Source organism: Apostichopus japonicus, chromosome 3 (assembly GCF_037975245.1).
Source record: "Apostichopus japonicus isolate 1M-3 chromosome 3, ASM3797524v1, whole genome shotgun sequence".
Taxonomy (NCBI): Eukaryota; Metazoa; Echinodermata; class Holothuroidea; order Aspidochirotida; family Stichopodidae; genus Apostichopus; species Apostichopus japonicus.
Window position 1 is genome coordinate 644,670 of NC_092563.1, and position 19,792 is coordinate 664,461.

A 19,792-nucleotide genomic window follows, 5' to 3' on the forward strand; every position below is an offset into this window, starting at 1 on the left:
GTTTGAAATTTGTTTCTCCGTCTGCATTTAATTGATTAAAAAAGTCACGATCTGAATTAAACCGATGAGCTCTGCTACTTTTAATATTCTCCAGGAGTGTCATGTTGCAGCGGCTGATTGAGCTTCTCTACTCATTAATGTTCATAAGATCATATCATTGTTACTGTTTACATGCTTACCTATCTCCTCACAACATTAGGACTCTTGCTGTTCCTTAGATCTAGAGTGACCTCTCTATTCCCTGCACACTTTAAGCAACCAGTCACTACCAGTTAGTGACCTCCCACCCCCCCCTCCCCTTTTCTTCTCATTCTGACATCCAATGTGTCTGAGTTTGATTTTGTCACATATGATGATATGTGATACATGTTACATTCGTATCAAATCCACTCATCTGGTTTCCATTTACAGTCTTCTCCTGACATTCTGTTAGCCCCAAAACTTGCTGTTAGTTTGATAATTACCAGTTTTTGACATTGCAGGAAAATGTTTATCCAGTATATATCACATCGCAAAATGCTGTGCAGAATGTTCAAATTGCCATATACAGTAGGTGGAAAGCTGTAAATAGCAGTTTTTTACAAAAATTTCAACAACAAAAAAAGTCTTGAAGGATGCTACACAACAGTTTAACACTTAATTATAGCCTACAAATCTCTCAGCCAGTTCTGTATTTAATCACTCTTCTGTGCTAAAAGGTTACTAGTTCACAATCTAGGGACACTAAAGTAAAGGTATCATAGAATCACTCTTCTGTGCTAAAAGGTTACTACTTCACAATCTAGGCACACTAAAGTAAAGGTATCATAGAATCACTCTTTTGTGCTAAATGGTTACTAGTTCACAATCTAGGCACACTAAAGTAAAGGTATCATAGAATCACTCTTTTGTGCTAAATGGTTACTAGTTCACAATCTAGGCACACTAAAGTAAAGGTATCATAGAATCACTCTTCTGTGCTAAATGGTTACTAGTACACAATCTAGGCACACTAAAGTAAAGGTACCATAGAATCACTCTTCTGTGCTAAAAGGTTACTAGTTCACAATCTAGGCACACTAAAGTAAAGGTACCATAGAATCACTCTTCTGTGCTAAATGGTTACTAGTACACAATCTAGGCACACTAAAGTAAAGGTACCATAGAATCACTCTTCTGTGCTAAAAGGTTACTAGTTCACAATCTAGGCACACTAAAGTAAAGGTATCATAGAATCACTCTTCTGTGCTAAATGGTTACTAGTTCACAATCTAGGCACACTAAAGTAAAGGTATCATAGAATCACTCTTCTGTGCTAAATGGTTACTAGTTCACAATCTAGGCACACTAAAGTAAAGGTATCATAGAATCACTCTTTTGTGCTAAATGGTTACTAGTTCACAATCTAGGCACACTAAAGTAAAGGTATCATAGAATCACTCTTCTGTGCTAAATGGTTACTAGTACACAATCTAGGCACACTAAAGTAAAGGTACCATAGAATCACTCTTCTGTGCTAAAAGGTTACTAGTTCACAATCTAGGCACACTAAAGTAAAGGTATCATAGAATCACTCTTCTGTGCTAAATGGTTACTAGTTCACAATCTAGGCACACTAAAGTAAAGGTACCATAGAATCACTCTTCTGTGCTAAAAGGTTACTAGTTCACAATCTAGGCACACTAAAGTAAAGGTACCATAGAATCACTCTTCTGTGCTAAATGGTTACTAGTACACAATCTAGGCACACTAAAGTAAAGGTACCATAGAATCACTCTTCTGTGCTAAATGGTTACTAGTACACAATCTAGGCACACTAAAGTAAAGGTACCATAGAATCACTCTTCTGTGCTAAATGGTTACTAGTACACAATCTAGGCACACTAAAGTAAAGGTATCATAGAATCACTCTTCTGTGCTAAATGGTTACTAGTACACAATCTAGGCACACTAAAGTAAAGGTACCATAGAATCACTCTTCTGTGCTTAATGGTTACTAGTTCACAATCTAGGCACACTAATGTAAAGGTACCATAGAATCACTCTTCTGTGCTTAATGGTTACTAGTTCACAATCTAGGCACACTAATGTAAAGGTACCATAGAATCACTCTTCTGTGCTTAATGGTTACTAGTACACAATCTAGGCACACTAAAGTAAAGGTACCATAGAATCACTCTTCTGTGCTAAATGGTTACTAGTACACAATCTAGGCACACTAAAGTAAAGGTACCATAGAATCACTCTTCTGTGCTTAATGGTTACTAGTTCACAATCTAGGCACACTAAAGTAAAGGTACCATAGAATCACTCTTCTGTGCTAAATGGTTACTAGTACACAATCTAGGCACACTAATGTAAAGGTACCATAGAATCACTCTTCTGTGCTTAATGGTTACTAGTACACAATCTAGGCACACTAAAGTAAAGGTACCATAGAATCACTCTTCTGTGCTTAATGGTTACTAGTACACAATCTAGGCACACTAAAGTAAAGGTACCATAGAATCACTCTTCTGTGCTAAAAGGTTACTAGTACACAATCTAGGCACACTAATGTAAAGGTACCATAGAATCACTCTTCTGTGCTAAATGGTTACTAGTACACAATCTAGGCACACTAATGTAAAGGTACCATAGAATCACTCTTCTGTGCTTAATGGTTACTAGTACACAATCTAGGCACACTTAAGTAAAGGTATCATAGAATCACTCTTCTGTGCTAAATGGTTACTAGTACACAATCTAGGCACACTAAAGTAAAGGTATCATAGAATCACTCTTCTGTGCTAAATGGTTACTAGTTCACAATCTAGGCACACTAAAGTAAAGGTACCATAGAATCACTCTTCTGTGCTTAAAGGTTACTAGTTCACAATCTAGGCACACTAAAGTAAAGGTACCATAGAATCACTCTTCTGTGCTAAATGGTTACTAGTACACAATCTAGGCACACTAAAGTAAAGGTACCATAGAATCACTCTTCTGTGCTAAATGGTTACTAGTACACAATCTAGGCACACTAAAGTAAAGGTACCATAGAATCACTCTTCTGTGCTTAATGGTTACTAGTTCACAATCTAGGCACACTAAATTAAAGGTATCATAGAATCACTCTTCTGTGCTAAAAGGTTACTAGTTCACAATCTAGGCACACTTAAGTAAAGGTACCATAGAATCACTCTTCTGTGCTAAAAGGTTACTAGTTCACAATCTAGGCACACTAAAGTAAAGGTATCATAGAATCACTCTTCTGTGCTAAAAGGTTACTAGTTCACAATCTAGGCACACTAAAGTAAAGGTACCATAGAATCACTCTTCTGTGCTAAAAGGTTACTAGTTCACAATCTAGGCATACTAAAGTAAAGGCATCATAGAATCACTCTTCTGTGCTTAAAGGTTACTACTTTATAATCTAAGCACACTAAAGTAAAGGTACCATAGAACGGAGACAGGTGAGCGTCTTGCACTTAAATATTTAAATAACATGAGATTTATGGTAGTGATATGTAGCCTGTAGTAGGCTAAGCCTTGACCCAGCTGTTGTGAAATAGTTGCAGGTCAAGGCTTACAGTCTTGATACATGGTACTGTACAGTACTTGGACTTTCTCAAGACACAGCATTAACCAAGGATTGTGATACTGGTAAATGAAGCAGCCAGTTTGGTTCTTTCTGACTTTTCTACCATCTTTGTACGCATATTCCCCATCTTCCTTCTCATCTACCAACGTATTAACCTACTCCTGATTTTGTAATCTTCCCAAACTTGTTCCAGTCATTTGACTTTTGAAATTTAGTGAATTGTGTCATGACTCGCTGCAATCCTGATAACAGTGATCTAGTGACCTGAGCGAATCCTATGGAAAGCCGAATATGACTTTAATATCAAACTGTAGGCAAAAGTGATTCAAATGCAACTAGCAATTGATCAACAGTGGGTTTTCGTTTGTGGCCTCCTCCAACAAATACTAAAACATATTAGGCCTGTCTTTATATCGACTACAATTCCTGTTAAACTTGAGCTGGTCTTTTATTTCTGAGTGAACTGACCTCAGTTGCTGTATTTGTTAGTTTGTTTACAGTCCAGAAGAAGTCTTTTTATACAAGTATGCTACATTTCAATTTTGCAGAATCTGACCTGCTTTGGGGTTTCCTGGTACCTTAAGTAAGTTTAATCAACCCGAGCATGTGATAAGATCCATTTATTAAAAAGACAAGAAAATCAATTTTATATTGTGAGGCCAAGCTAGCCTGAACAGGAAAACAGTCGCTAGTGACATTTGAATGACCCGTAATTATCATGCCTATGGCTGCCGTTGTGAGGAGTGACTTCTTCATAATAAAGACAGGCTGAACTGGCAATCCAAAACTTGCTGTTTGGGAAAGATGACACTGATTTTTCCCTCAGAGTTTATAACACAGCAATCAAGCTTGTAAATATATTCAAAATTTAGTATGACTCTCTAAGGGCAAATTTTTAAGGATGTTTTTTTTTTGTCACTTGAACATGAAGGCATCAAGTTTGGTTGTACCAAAATAACAAAAAATGATCAATTATATGTTCACTGAGCAGTAGATAAGTTGTGTAGATTTGGTTAATAGTACACCAGCTGTATATCTGACTAGTAACCATCTAACTGACTACAGTAGTTGCCGTATTACCAACTAGTCGCCATCTAACTGACTGGTCACCATATAACTGACTAGTCACCATCTAACTGACTAGTCACCATCTAACTGACTAGTTGTCGTATTACTGACTAGTAGCCATCTAACTGACTAGTCATATTACTGACTAGTCACCATCTGACTGACTAGTTGTCATATTACTGACTAGTCGCCATCTAACTGACTAGTAGCCATCTAACTGACTAGTAGCCATCTAACTGATTAGTCGCCATCTAACTGACTAGTAGCCATCTAACTGACTAGTCACCATCTAACTGACTAGTTGTCATATTACTGACTAGTCGCCATCTAACTGACTAGTAGCCATCTAACTGACTAGTAGCCATCTAACTGACTAGTAGCCATCTAACTGACTAGTCACCATCTAACTGACTAGTTGTCATATTACTGACTATTCACCATCTAACTGACTAGTCGCCATCTAACTGACTAGTTGTCGTATTACTGACTAGTCACCATCTAACTGACTAGTTGTCGTATTACTGACTATTCACCATCTAACTGACTAGTCACCATCTAACTGACTAGTCACCATCTAACTGACTAGTCACCATCTAACTGACTAGTCACCATCTAACTGACTAGTCACCATCTAACTGACTAGTCACCATCTAACTGACTAGTCACCATCTAACTGACTAGTAGCCGTCTAACTGACTAGTTGTCGTATTACTGACTAGTCGCCATCTAACTGACTAGTCGCCATCTAACTGACTAGTTGTCGTATTACTGACTAGTCGCCATCTAACTGACTAGTCGCCATCTAACTGACTAGTCACCATCTAACTGACTAGTCGTCGTATTACTGACTAGTCGCCATCTAACTGACTAGTTGTCGTATTACTGACTAGTCGCCATCTAACTGACTAGTTGTCATATTACTGACTAGTCACATCTAACTGACTAGTAGCGATCTAACTGACTAGTCACCATATAACTGACTAGTCACATCTAACTGACTAGTAGCCATCTAACTGACTAGTCGCCATCTAACTGACTACGTAGTCGCAATATAACTGACTACGTAGTCGCCATATAACTGACTAGTTATGTGTATAACTGACTAGTCGCCGCCTAACTGAATAGTCGCCGCCTAACTGAATAGTCTCGGTATAACTGACAAATCGCTGTATAACTGACTAGTCACTATATCTTACTAATAGCTGTCTGACTAGTTGTCGTGTAACTGACTAGTCATGTGTAATTTTCAAGCAATTATGAAGTCCTTCCAATTTAATATTTCTAAGGCTAATGGAAGTTCATTTTCCTTCTTGATTATTTCATAGTTTGTAGAACCTTGATAAGTAGTCTAGTGTGTGAGTATGGACGACACATGACACCACAAGAAATTTGTTTGGTTGGTAAATGGGAAAGTTATATGTTGAATGTAGACAGGAAGCATTGTTGTTTGTAGTATCAACAATTTTCCAACCCTTAAAGTTTTGTTGTTTGGAATAGTTATTGTTTGTCAACCAGGTCAGAAAAGTTGTAGAAATCATTGACTGTAAATAAGTAATTAAAATCAACAGTTTTTAAAGCAAGTTTCCAGGAATTGAAAAGAAAAACTGTTTCAATAAATTAAAACAAATTTGTTCAAGGAAGGTGTTTCTGTAGCATCCTGCAGCCGCACAAGCGTTGTCTCTGCCAATGTTTTCCATCTCAACTCCGTGTCACCTCCACATAGTGTGCTGGACTGTTACATACTGTAGGTTTAAAAGAAGTATGGTAATTGGGCTGTTGTCTTGGAAATAACTAGCTTTTCTCAAGTTGGAGCCCGCACAAAAACCCTGAACCAGCCTCTCCAGTCCACTCCAGTAGAGTTCTGTGACCACAGGCTATTTGAGAGCCTGCAGTTTAGTATACTGTTATACTTGAACCGTAACTAATCTAACAGAGAAGCTGTTTGCTCGCATTTAGTACAGTGTTCCCTCTACAGAGGTTTCAAGTATGTAATGGAAGTCGCTTGCAAAGTTGACTTCTCTCTATAAAATCTGCTCGGTGTTAAAGCTGCGTGGAGTATTTTTGTTTACTGATCGCGATTGAATTTCAGACTTGTTCCAAATTAAAATCAAAGAGACAGAGGCAGAATTGATGGTTTGCCAAATTGCGTGAATATTAATAAGGATAATTGCAAGATATGTTCATGACTTGAAGTGGCAATGTACAGTAGTGGCCATGTTTTACTATTTAAAGCACTTTTTCTGAAGATTCTGATCCAAGTCCTTCCCAGATATTGAGTACCAAGTTCCTAACTTAGAGAGCACAGAGCAACATTTGTAAACAGATTTCTAGGTGGCTATAAAACGCTTGCTGGTTTAATATAGCTAAAATTATTCCCTGGAAGTGCCTCCAGTTGTAACAGTGTACACATGTTAATCTCAGTCACTGTTAAATTGGAATCTGGCATCTTGCGCTACCATTAGATATTTAACCGTCGTCTCTAAATTCACTCTTCCTGTACATAATTGCATTTCTTATCACCTCTGTATATCATCTGCATGGTAAGCTGTGGTTATTGTGTCATTTACATACTTTTACATTGATAAGTAGTGATACTGACTGCGCTATGCGGGCTAATAAATTTGTTGCCTTCCTTTCATATACCATGTGTGAAATCACTGAAGATTATTCGATTAATGCAGCTCATATGGCTAGGCTGTTTTACAGTGATGTAGTTATTTCTACTGCAGCTTATTTAAAAAGACGTTTTTCCTTGTGGTCCTCTCAACAAAACAAAGTTATTGGATTATTCATGACAGACACAGATAGCTGGCATTTCATACAGTGTTTGATTGTCTAGTTAGTGTCAAAAAGATATCATAGACACTATCCTGTCTGTCATACAGTGTTTGATTGTCTAGTTATTGTCAAGAAGATATCATAGACACTATCCTGTTTGTCATACAGTGTTTGATTATCTAGTTAGTGTAGTGTCAAGAAGATATCATAGACACTATCCTGTCTGTCATACAGTGTTTGATTGTCTAGTTAGTGTCCAGAAGATATCATAGACACTATCCTGTCAGTCATACAGTGTTTGATTGTCTAGTTATTGTCAAGAAGATATCATAGACACTATCCTGTCTGTCATACAGGGTACAGTGTTTGATTGTCTAGTTAGTGTCAAGAAGATATCATAGACACTATCCTGTCTGTCATACAGTGTTTGATTGTCTAGGTAGTGTCCAGAAGATATCATAGGCACTATCCTGTCTATCATACAGTGTTTGATTGTCTAGGTAGTGTCCAGAAGATATCATAGACACTATCCTGTCTGTCATACAGTATTTGATTGTCTACTTAGAGTCAAGAAGATATCATAGACACTATCCTGTCTGTCATACAATGTTTGATTGTCTAGTTAGTGTCAAGAAGATATCATAGACACTATCCTGTCTGTCATACAGTGTTTGATTGTCTAGTTAGTGTCAAGAATAGACACTATCCTGTTTGTCATACAGTGTTTGATTGTCTAGTTAGTGTAGTGTCAAGAAGATATCATAGACACTATCCTGTCTGTCATATAGTGTTTGATAGTTAGTGTCAAGAAGATATCATAGACACTATCCTGTTTGTCATACAGTGTTTGATTGTCTAGTTATTGTCAAGAAGATATCATAGACACTATCCTGTCTGTCATACAGTGTTTGATTGTCTAGTTAGTGTCAAGAAGATATCATAGACACTATCCTGTCTGTCATACAGTGTTTGATTGTCTAGTTAGTGTCAAGAATAGACACTATCCTGTCAGTCATACAGTGTTTGATTGTCTAGTTAGTGTCAAGAAGATATCATAGACACTATCCTGTCTGTCATACAGTGTTTGATTGTCTAGTTATTGTCAAGAAGATATCATAGACACTATCCTGTTTGTCATACAGTGTTTGATTATCTAGTTAGTGTAGTGTCAAGAAGATATCATAGACACTATCCTGTCTGTCATATAGTGTTTGATAGTTAGTGTCAAGAAGATATCATAGACACTATCCTGTTTGTCATACAGAGTTTGATTGTCTAGTTAGTGTAGTGTCAAGAAGATATCATAGACACTATCCTGTCTGTCATACAGAGTTTGAATGTCTAGTTAGTGTCAAGAAGATATCATAGACACTATCCTGTCAGTCATACAGTGTTTGATTGTCTAGTTATTGTCAAGAAGATATCATAGACACTATCCTGTCAGTCATACAGAGTTTGATTGTCTAGTTAGTGTCAAGAAGATATCATAGACACCTGTCTGTCATACAGTGTTTGATTGTCTAGTTAGAGTCAAGAAGATATCATAGACACTATCCTGTTATTAAATTGAAAAATAGATTGTGTATCAAGCCTTTATATGGTAGGTGCTGCTGTTTCCACTGCTAGGTCAGGGGAGGGTGGGGCGGGGTAACTAGTATCGGTAATGAGCATCCATGTTGTAAACTTGCCTTTTCAGTTGCACACCTTACTCCACCCTAAATGGACACCTGTAACAATGTGTGTGTCCTTCTTTGTCCCCCTCTGTGAAGCCCCTGATTGTATTTACCACTGTGTCCATACAGATCAAACACCTACTGTACCACTGTCAGTTTTAATTGCTGCCCCTGGAGTAGATTACATACATCCAAACTTGCATCTGTATCTTTTCCTTCCTTTCGATCCAGCATTTTTACTTGCAGCCACGATGTTGTTGAATTGTGGGATGTTTGATGAAAGTGGCCATGAAATTTTTCAAAGGGCTTTAAAACAATATAATATTTGATTTAGTTTATTATTTTGTTTGTCTTCCTAGCTACTTCAGATTGGTTTCATTGACTCTCTTTATTTTAACCCTCTCTCTTTGTTTATTTTAGGTTGATTTCGTCTCCACAGAATGGGGAAATGTCCTAGTGGCTGTTCAGGGTGAGAAAACCAAGCCTGCCATCGTAACCTTCCACGATATTGGATTGAATCGTAAGTCCTCACTCTGTTATTTAATTTCCTCTTGTTTGCTCTGGAATTTGTCAAGTGTCAATGTCTTGTCAAACATTTTTCACAGGTTATTACAATTGGAACGTTTTTCTTTCTTTCTTTCATGCAGCAACAGTTTTAATTTATCCAGTGACTACACATACTGTTTATGTTGTGGCAGATGCACAGACTAGCCATAGTGTTAAATTACTTAATAGCATCCTCCCTTACATTCACCTGCCTCCTCACATACTCAGCACTCTCTTTCTCTCTACGGTGCATCTAGATTGAACTGGTTATCTTTTTAGCACAGAATACCCTTAGCTATCGGTCACTTTTGTTGGATGAAACTCTCTTCATTCTATCAACCCAACGAGCCTAAAGAATATCTTTTATTTATTTATTTCTTTGTGTGTTTTCTTTTTGAATCTGCCTGGTAGTCATGGAGATGTCTCTTGGTGTATCTGTTCAGTATTGATTGTGTTAGCAATGTAGGGGGCGGGGGGGGGAGGACACTAGATGGGAGAGGGGTGCCACTAAGATGAATTAGGTAGTGTATTATGATAGGAAAATTTTTTGTAGTGTCTGCTTCCTGTCTTGCCATTTATCACATTGGTAAAGCATTTTCAGACAGTGAAATCATCAATTTTAAATCATAATATTCATATTTTTTCATGAATTTTTTCCAAATTGAAGGTTTTACAGTATCATTTTGTTTAGGTTATTCAAGTCAGAGTGCCAAGCATAAATGCAATATTGATTATATATGCTACAGCCATGTTTGCAGCAATCGTGATAAGGACACCTCTCCTTCACTTTCTTCCTTTTGATCTGTCTTTTTTGTTGTTGTTTGGAAATGTCGCTTAGATATTGATCATGTTCTCTTCAAATTTATGAGCTTTAGCACAATCAAATGGATTGCATGAAGCCTAAGCTACAATGGTTTACTTCCTTCTTGGAGACAGATAGATCATGTCAGAGAGGTGGAGAGAGAAAGAGAATTGTTTATAACAACATAATATATAACAGAGTCTATCAAGTAAATGTTTTTACGTTACTGTGCATGGGCTCAGAAAAGTGAGAAAATCAATATGAACCAGATTGTAAACTATGTTCTTCATTAAATTTTCACCATTAATTTTGAATTGTATCCATTAAATATGGATTTGTTGGCAATTTAGCTACTTGAAGAAACAAGAATAAATTTTGACAACAGCCATTAGCAGTGAACAAATCTTTATCTCAAAGGATAAAGATAAACAAGGTGATAATGTTTCATAGTTAGGTGATGGAAATATTAAGTAGTGATCTAAATGAGTCAGAAGTCTGCGAGCAGATCAATTCTTACAAGTTCTTTCCCCTGTGGAGTTGGAAAAGTTTGTGTATCCTCGTCAACTATAGCAATTTTTGGGGTAGGGGGATGAGAGGAAGAGGAAGTGGAGGTGAAATTGCCCACTTTCCTATCCACCTGAGTTGACAAATGTGCTGAAGATCTAATAATATGTGCAGTCCTCTCAATGATGTGCATATTTATATATTGGTTTGTTCATGCATCCTTTGAAGATGCTCTTGAGAGTATAACAAGCTGCATCAACCCATACAACCCATGTTTGTTTATAGTTTATGATGACAATATGACTGAACTCATCAGTGATATGAACAAACTCTGTTTAAGGCAGACAATATTGATGTTCTCACTAATTATGTTTTAACCTCATCTCTCTGTAATGATTGATTGTTACAATCACATGGAGGCGGAGGAGGGGGTGGGGTGGGGGTTGAAGGACAATTGGTAGAATGCAACATTAATCTATTCTCCATTGTGCTATACCATTGACATACATTAAAGGCTTCTTTTTCCATATATAAATAACTTTAAATAGTCTGTTTTTTTTTTTGGTTTTTCCTCCAATTTACATAATATATTCTGGTTTATGTCTAAGATCCTGCTTATTGTCTCAGTTCTTAATGACAGTGACTGATAGATTAATTAATAGTCTATGTCTCAATCCATTACTGAAAATGCAGAGCGATGATGGAATTTTTCAATTTCCCAAAATGTGCCCCTTGGTACCAAGAGAAGAAGGTTTTCTTGATAATTATTTCTTGCAAATAGTTATTTGTAAATTATGATCACTAGTGCAGAACAAGAAAGTGTTGACATGTGTAGCCTGGCTAAGTACTAGCTGTATCATCTAATGTTATTTGACTGATATATTAAGCTGGTCATGTGACATACTGTGGCACTGGTGTCAATGACATCAACAAGATGTCATTTATTAAAGTCAAACGTTCTGTTTTGAGATATAATGTAGGTGCCAATTTCAAGGATACCTTGTGTGGTAGGCTATGTTTTGTCCCATATACTGTATGACTGGTCACAGCAAAGGTTTTGTCTGCACAAAGAGAGACACTTTGTAAGGATATTTGTTTTGTTCCATATATGAGAGGGGGAGGGAGGGGATAGGTAGGATTGGAAGGGAAGGGAAGAGTGAGGAAAACGGTGAGAGAATTTGTGATGGCAGAGTAGCTGTCCATGCCCCTACCACTTGCTCTAACGTCCTTAAAATCAGTAGTTACCGATGGCAACAGCTCAAGTCTGTGCCCTTCTAGTCATTCCATAGGCTGACAGCTAAACATTGTACAGTACTGTTATACTATTTGGGAAATGTTTCGAAAAATTTCTTAGAACTACTGTGAAAACAGTAACAAACTGTGATAATTCGGTTAGAGAGAGTTTTATAAAACCCCACAATTTCTTTGTTCTAATGAGGAGTAACACATACTTACAGGTGTTCAATATGAAAATATAGTTGGAAACTTATGATACAGTGATGTATTTCTTGTTTTATCCACAGATGTGACTTGCTTCCAGAGTTTCTTTAACTACGCTGACATGCAGCCAATTCTCAAACACTTCTGCGTCTATCATATCAACGCCATCGGACAAGAGCAAGGTGCTCCTCAGCTACCTGACGGGTAAGGAATCACTTCAAAACCAAAAATAGTGTTGTTTTAAGCCTGACTGAAATTGAAAGTGTTAAGTTAGGTCTGTGTAAGCGTGGCAGCAGTTAGTATACTTGCAGGCCTAAAGGTAGACTTGCAAATGATATTACAATCCAGCAATTCACAGAAAGGATACACCACATGTGCAAATGATGCAGCAGTGTTTCTGTTGGGTTTTACCATAGATGTGACTTGCTTCCAGCCTAAATCATGTCTTATTAGACATGATTTAAGCTGTTACCATGACGATGCTCCCAAAGCAGTGTGTTTGTATTGTTAACAACTCCAATAACTTAAAGGGATAATAAAGAGGTTCATCCTTACACAGCAAAATGATGTCTAAATGCATTCAGCAGGTAAACTGACTGGTCAGACACGAATGTGACACAGATTAATGAATGTGACACAGATTAATGAATGTGACACAGATCCATAAATTTGACACAGATCTAAAGATGAACATGGCAGATGTAAAAAAAATTCTGCACATAAGTTTGTGCAAGATATGAATGACTAGATGCTTTATTATAAGAAGAGTAATGTGCACGGAATGGTTTTGATTTTTGAAAATATCTCTTGTGTCTCTTGTTTGTGAGATGCATTTGCCCCAGAGTATTTGCTTTGACTTTGGCCTGTCAATCCTGATGTATTAAAAATGTAAATTGAGACAAACATTTGGCTTTTTTATCCAGTATATTGTAGTTTGTAATATAATATTCTCCTTAAAATGTGAACTATCTGCCTACTCAGTTGCAACAGGGAACAGAGTTTTTAGGCGAGAATTTATGGACGAATTGAAAGTCTTCCCCTCATTGAAAGCTTGTTAAACATTAATTCACATAGTGCCTTTTGTGGTATTGATTGCAGCCGGCTGGTTTTGTACAGTAGATGTTATTACTATGCAGGAGCCAGCTAATTCATGTATGCAAGAATCACTTTGCATCGATGCGAACATTACTTCCCGTCGTTGTCGTCAAAAAAAGTGGGCACCTCTGAGCAAGAGGTTAATGTAAAATGCGAACCACTAAAAGGCTTCTGGCAATGTTAAATGGAAGGTATTACTAATACACTATGGAGTCATATTAAAGCAGAACAACCCTTAAAATATAGTCAGTGATCCTGTCTTGGTGACTTTGTGACTCAGTTTTCTTTATGGAGCCTCTTTGATGGAAAAGATCTAAGACTTTTGTCGACGAGGATCCTTGTTAGTTAATTCAAGAATACATTAATTGAATCAGAATTCCTCCAGGAATGATGTTCGAAGAAAGAAGGAAGAAAAAAAAGCAGAAACTAATTGTGTGAGAATGTTTGAGGAATGTAATTTGGACGGTTTTTATAAGTGGTTTGTTTCATTTGGACCAAAAGACCCACGAGAGAAGGTCAAATACGACAAGGGAATTTATTATGAGATGGGAGTTTGAAGTGAAATTGAGGATTTACCTGTCATTAGAATTGGCAACGAAACTGCGTTTTGGGGACCAATTCTCTCTGGCCACAAGTTTGGCAACCTGTTAAGAATTAGAATATTTTAAAGAACTTTTAATTAGTATTTGCAAACTCCATCACCCGTTTTGGGAAATAATTATAAACATTGTAAATACATACAGAAAACATTGTGAAAGAAATTCCAAAATGTTGTATCTCTAAAATGGAATAAGAGATACTTCCTAGCACTGTGAGTAAGCTGTTCATGACTAGAATCTATCTCCACCACACAGGCCAATATGATGATGATGGATGGGTTTGCTTCTAAGAGAATAACATCAGTTCTTGATATTGCTCGTGAGAAGTCGTAGACCCACCTCCTGCTTAGCTGTTTTACGTAGTGAATGATTTAATGGTAAATGAATAATATGTAAAATCTGCAAGAAACAAACATCAGGATATGTAATACAGCTCCTTCAAATGACTGATGGTCTGCTCTGTTCTGCAAACTGACACTAGTGCCTAATATGTCATCTTTAAGTAGTTGCAGACTCTGGAATTCCAGACAACTGCTTAAAGTCTCTGTTCCTTCTTTTGCCAGGCTTTCCTTTATGTTTCCTTTGTGTTTACAATGAAAATTTGCAATCCTGAAAAGAGTTGAGCAATCGCTTTGAGCAAACAGTATTTAGGCAGTACATTGGACTAGACAATGCATGATTGTTAGTATGTAATAAAATTGATATTAATGGCTGTTTTAAATTGAAGGGGCATGTGAAAGAAGATATTTTGCACTGGTTTTGTATGGAGTGAAAACTGTTATTTATAGTGTTTATATGAAACAGTCAAGTAGTTATTGATGTTCCATGCACACAGCTGTAAATTGTATCGTAGCTGGTGAATAAGATAGCAAGCCAGCCTAATACAGTATAATATACGTAATACTCCTGCCTAACCCACTTTCACTGAAAAGTCATTGATGAGTATACAGTAGCTACTGACTTCCAGTTGCTCGATGAAGTATGTAATATAATTATTCAGCTTGCTCTGGACCTCACTTACCTGTCTCTTTACAACTAACACTCTTGCTCAACCATATTTATGTTAAGAAGCTGTTAGCGCTATACCCCTCTCCACCCACTGTTGACCAACCACGTCCAGACTGCAACCATTCCCTCATTCTACCACCCAAATTGCTAATAGGTATCAATTTCTAAGATATGGATCCTTAAAAGTCAGACAGCTTGGTTAACATCTGGCAGTTTATTAGTTGGTGCCTCTGATATTTCACATCAAACTAGCTTTGATTCTACACAAAAATAATGTTGTTTTCATGTTATCATCTGTGATATATGTCCAAGGAAATCATCTGACGGATTAGTTATTTGCAAACTTTGATCTTTCAAAAAAAGCTTCAGTGTCAAATTATTTCCTTTCTTCTTTAAAGGTTTCAGTACCCAACCATGGACCAGTTGGCTGATGTAGTCCTAGCTGTACTCAAACACTTCAGGTATTTTTCTACTGTTCAATTATTTCTTTCTGGAGTTTTAAAGTAAGAATCAATCCAGAATTTACCACAGAAATCAACCAGCATGCCTTGATGTTGTTGGTTTTGGTAGAACTTGCCATAATCTTTCTCTCTGTTTATCCGATCTCCCTTGTGAATATCTTCTCGCATATGAACTTCCAACAGGGACAAATCTCAAAAATTCCACTTGACACTTGAAACCTTAATAATTTTTAATGAATACAGTTTCCTATCACGATCTCTGTGTTTATCCCTTCTGCGGCATTCAATTACAGTCTCACAATTAATTTGGATTTCCTTGTGAACGCTTCTTCTTATCTGTATCTGTATCTCTTTACAAAATTTACATATCTTTGAAATTCGTCTTGCAATCATTCGCAGAATCTCATCAGTGGTTGGCTTCGGCATGGGAGCAGGTGCAAACATCCTCGCTCGTTTTCATGTGAGTCAGTATGCCTTTACAACTAACCAACAAAGCTGTTAGTTATTTTATCCCCTTCTTCTTGTCTTTCATTAGCACGGTTAGGATAACACAAAACCCATTGAAAGCTTTGGGGATAACTTTCATGGCTGACTTAAAATGATCATGGAATATTAAATGTTATTTTATATTTGAATATCATAAGCATATTTGTACCCTTGGCCATATATATATATTATGGAAATCGTAGTGAGTTGAAAAATGCAGAACAGTGAAAAACTTCCAGCCTCCACCGGGATTCGAACCCGGGCCTCCCGCTTTATATGAGGACACCCTAACCTCTAGGCTATGGACGATGATATATATCTATATATATATACATTGGACATTTTATTACTGCTTACAATGAGACTTGCAAAGATATTTCAAGTTGTGCATACTCTGCCAGTCTCTGCCTCTTTCAAAAACAAATGTTCATAACAGTTAAATTGAAGGGAATCGTGATATGTGCAGTCAACAGTATGAAAGACTAGCTCTAGGCATATGGATTATTAATCAAAATAAACAGCTTTATATTATATAATATACCAAATAGAGGAATATAAACTCACCTTGCTCTCATCTGACCTCCATTATCTTTGGTTTGTGTAGAAACCTTTGCACATCATCAAATCAGAATTTAAAAAAAGTATAAAAAAAAGAATGTGACAGCTATAAACTATGCCTGCAAGACTTGGTCAACAAGTCAAAATATAATTGTCCTCGTCTGTTACAATTTGTGTTTGAAATGGCCATGAATTTGAATTTGTCACGACTTAATTCAGCTGCAAGGTATTCAAGTGTACCGAGATTGAATTCGCGGATCTAGCTGGTTCTTTTTTATTTTATATAATGATCAACTGGATTGATTGGTGTTGTATGCCAGCGGGAAGAAATATTTTGGTCACGGAGGACCAAATCGTGCATTGATTTAAATTCTAGGCTCTCAATCTGGTCAGTCGCTTTTAGACTTGCGTGAAGAGGGGCAAGAAAGGTGGGCTAACTACGAACGTTAGATGAACGATAAATTGCCTTTTTTTTCTTTTTAGAAATTTGATTAAAGTACATTCCCAGGGTTTAATTGTTATTTGTTTTTGTCCTACTAATAGGGTGGAAGAGGGAGATAAGTAAAAGCAATTGTTTGGTTGTGTTTGAGGCCCTCGTTTAGTCATTATTACAGTAATGTGTCTCCTTAACACCGGCAATTAATTGAAAAATAAGAGGTTTATAAGAAGAAAGAGAGATGAAACAAGAGATGAAGTAAGAATAATAAGCAGATTTAAGGAGTTGAAATTGTATCTGCTTTGAGAGGCCTTCAAGTGCTGATCTGTATGGAAACTATGAACCACTTCAATGAATATGATCAAAACAGAGTTAAAGAAATAATAAAATTGTAGTTTATAAATTACCTGAAAATAGTCAAATTGTTTCTTAAAGGAAAGTTGAAAAGGTAAAAATGTGGCTGTAGGGACACAAAAAAACGTAACAAAAGAGTGAACAGTTTTGGAGAGAGGGGTGGGGAGGGATTGTCTGAATTTGGTATTTAAATACACACAGATCTGTGCCTTCTTCTGTACTGTGATATCTCTGGCATATTCAGTAGTTAACAGAATTTTATCCATGCAGATCAGAAAAATTTCAACAAAAAAGTACAAAGAATTTTGAGGTATTTATAGAGAAAGATGCTCATATGAAATTAGCTCATTTATTAGCGATGTACCTAGACAATTAGGAAAAACGGTATGGTGTTGGGTAGCAATACAGGAAGACATATTTGGGTACATGTTTGATTTACAGTATGTTGATCACTCTCTGTAGTGATGCTAATTCCTCAGGAAAAGATTTCTATTTTTACAAGGGATTGACTCTTGTTTTTCACATTTCTCTTTTCAAGTTGGTTCATCCAGAAATGGTAGACGGATTGGTCCTGATCAACTGTGTCTCCACGCAATCTACCTGGTCCGAGTGGGCTCAACAGAAGGTAATGGGAATGGGAAAGTATTCTTTCATTCTTAAAAATGGGTCATTTCTTCTACGAAAGAAGAGGCGACTAATCTATGAATCTAGTTTAAAGCAAAAGGTAGAGACTTAGTCTTTGTCAAATTCCGAAAACCGATTATAGCTAATTGACACAGTTTAGTCAATGGGATACATAAATTGATGCTCAATTTCAACACAAAGATAAAGTTGGACCCTATGGTCATTATAAAACCTGACAATGATGGCTTTTGCCCTCAGTGCACTTGTATTTTTGAAATAGCTCCACAAAATAACTGAAGGCATAGTATCACAACGGTCTAGTTGAGTCTGTTCGTAGTCAGTCGAGCAGTGTGCGGCAGGCTGGTAGGTAACTGAAGGCAATCACACCAGGATTGCTCAAATGATCTAAATACTGCAAAACGGTTGACAATTAGAACATTCTAGAATAAATTTGTGGGACACAAAATAGTTTTGTTCTGATTAATTTGGAGTAGCTAGACGATTGTTACCACATAGATCTAGTAGATCGCTGTGGGATATCTAAGTTCTTACAAATATAAAATGTATGATTAGATCGAGTGACAAAGCTTGTCTTTCAATAATCAAAATACTTTTACCCTCCGATTCCTCATCCTGTGTCATTAAATTTATTGATATTGAACCAACCTGCCACAAACCAAGCCCCTTTTTCCATCAAAACTGTTTGATTTCTTGTTATTCATGTGAATGTGAACTTTTTACGACTTTCTAAAGTGCCACATTTCTCTTTCAGTACTTGTTTTAATAAATTCGATCTGATATTAAATTTCATTTCCAGGGTTGGTGTGCATTTCTGTTTGATTTTGTTTCCAAAGCTCTCTCCCAATCAGCTAGAGATGAAACCCTAGAGACTGTGAGATACTTTCCCTGGAAAGAACGTAAATCCTCCCTTAATTTGATAGATTTTAACATTTTCAAATCAGGCATTCTGTCTCATGTTAAAGGAGAACTCTGATTTTACGTGGCCAATTGCTTTAAACCTCAGATTTCAAACACCTCAAAAATCTTTTCAATTAAAATTATCAGGCAAAAACCATTTCAAGTACTTTCAATAACTCTCTTGTTTCTTTGCTGTTTGTTTGTTTGTTTGTTTTTTAGTATTTTCTGTTGTTGTATTTTGTTCCTTCTTGAGCTATAAAAATTTGCACAGACTAAATTTTCCATATGTAAATCGTTTTAATAACATGGAAACTGTAAACAAAATGAGAAGAGAGTTCCCATAGCTACCAAAGAATTGCTGAAATGTGTGTTTTAACCCCTTGAAACTTTCACAGCAATTTTGTTATGTCTGGCAGTTAATATTGTTACAACACAGTCCCTTTAAAGAGTGTTTCTTGCATATTTAATAATATTGAACTTTTGTAAACATATTTGTGGCAGCATTTGTATTACTAGCTTTGTTTTTGCAAGCATATCACTACTCTCTATGTATATTTTGAGATGAGTTTGCAAGGGTCAAAGCAAGAGGTTGTTGCAGATGGGTGTTTTAATTAACCTCTTACATTACGTTATTCTAATTGGTCAAGCCTTCACTGTGCACCTATGCCACTGTTACTTGATTGGAAAGGAAGAGAGATTTCAAGTGTTAATAAAAGGGTACTAACACTTTATTCGAAACATGCAACTCCTTCCTGCTCCCCCCCCCATCCCTCTCCCTGCCCTTCCAAAATATAAAGCAGTAACAGTGTAATTAGCAATTATTGTACTTTTCATAAGAGCAGCCATTGTTGTTTGAAATATCCAATTGTAACAACTAGTA

The 19,792-nt window shown here is 36.7% G+C and overlaps 1 protein-coding gene across 2 annotated transcripts in view; it reads left to right on the plus strand.

Moving 5' to 3' along the window:
- LOC139958860 (protein NDRG3-like) overlaps window positions 1–19,792 on the plus strand; it is a 52,716-nt gene that overhangs the window by 16,068 nt on the left and 16,856 nt on the right. For both annotated transcript variants that reach the window (XM_071956272.1, XM_071956264.1), the window contains 5 exons: window positions 9,502–9,601; window positions 12,457–12,577; window positions 15,474–15,536; window positions 15,936–15,996; window positions 17,909–17,995. In XM_071956272.1, coding sequence (XP_071812373.1) covers window positions 9,502–9,601; window positions 12,457–12,577; window positions 15,474–15,536; window positions 15,936–15,996; window positions 17,909–17,995 — 432 coding nt within the window. The remainder of the gene's footprint in view (window positions 1–9,501; window positions 9,602–12,456; window positions 12,578–15,473; window positions 15,537–15,935; window positions 15,997–17,908; window positions 17,996–19,792) is intronic.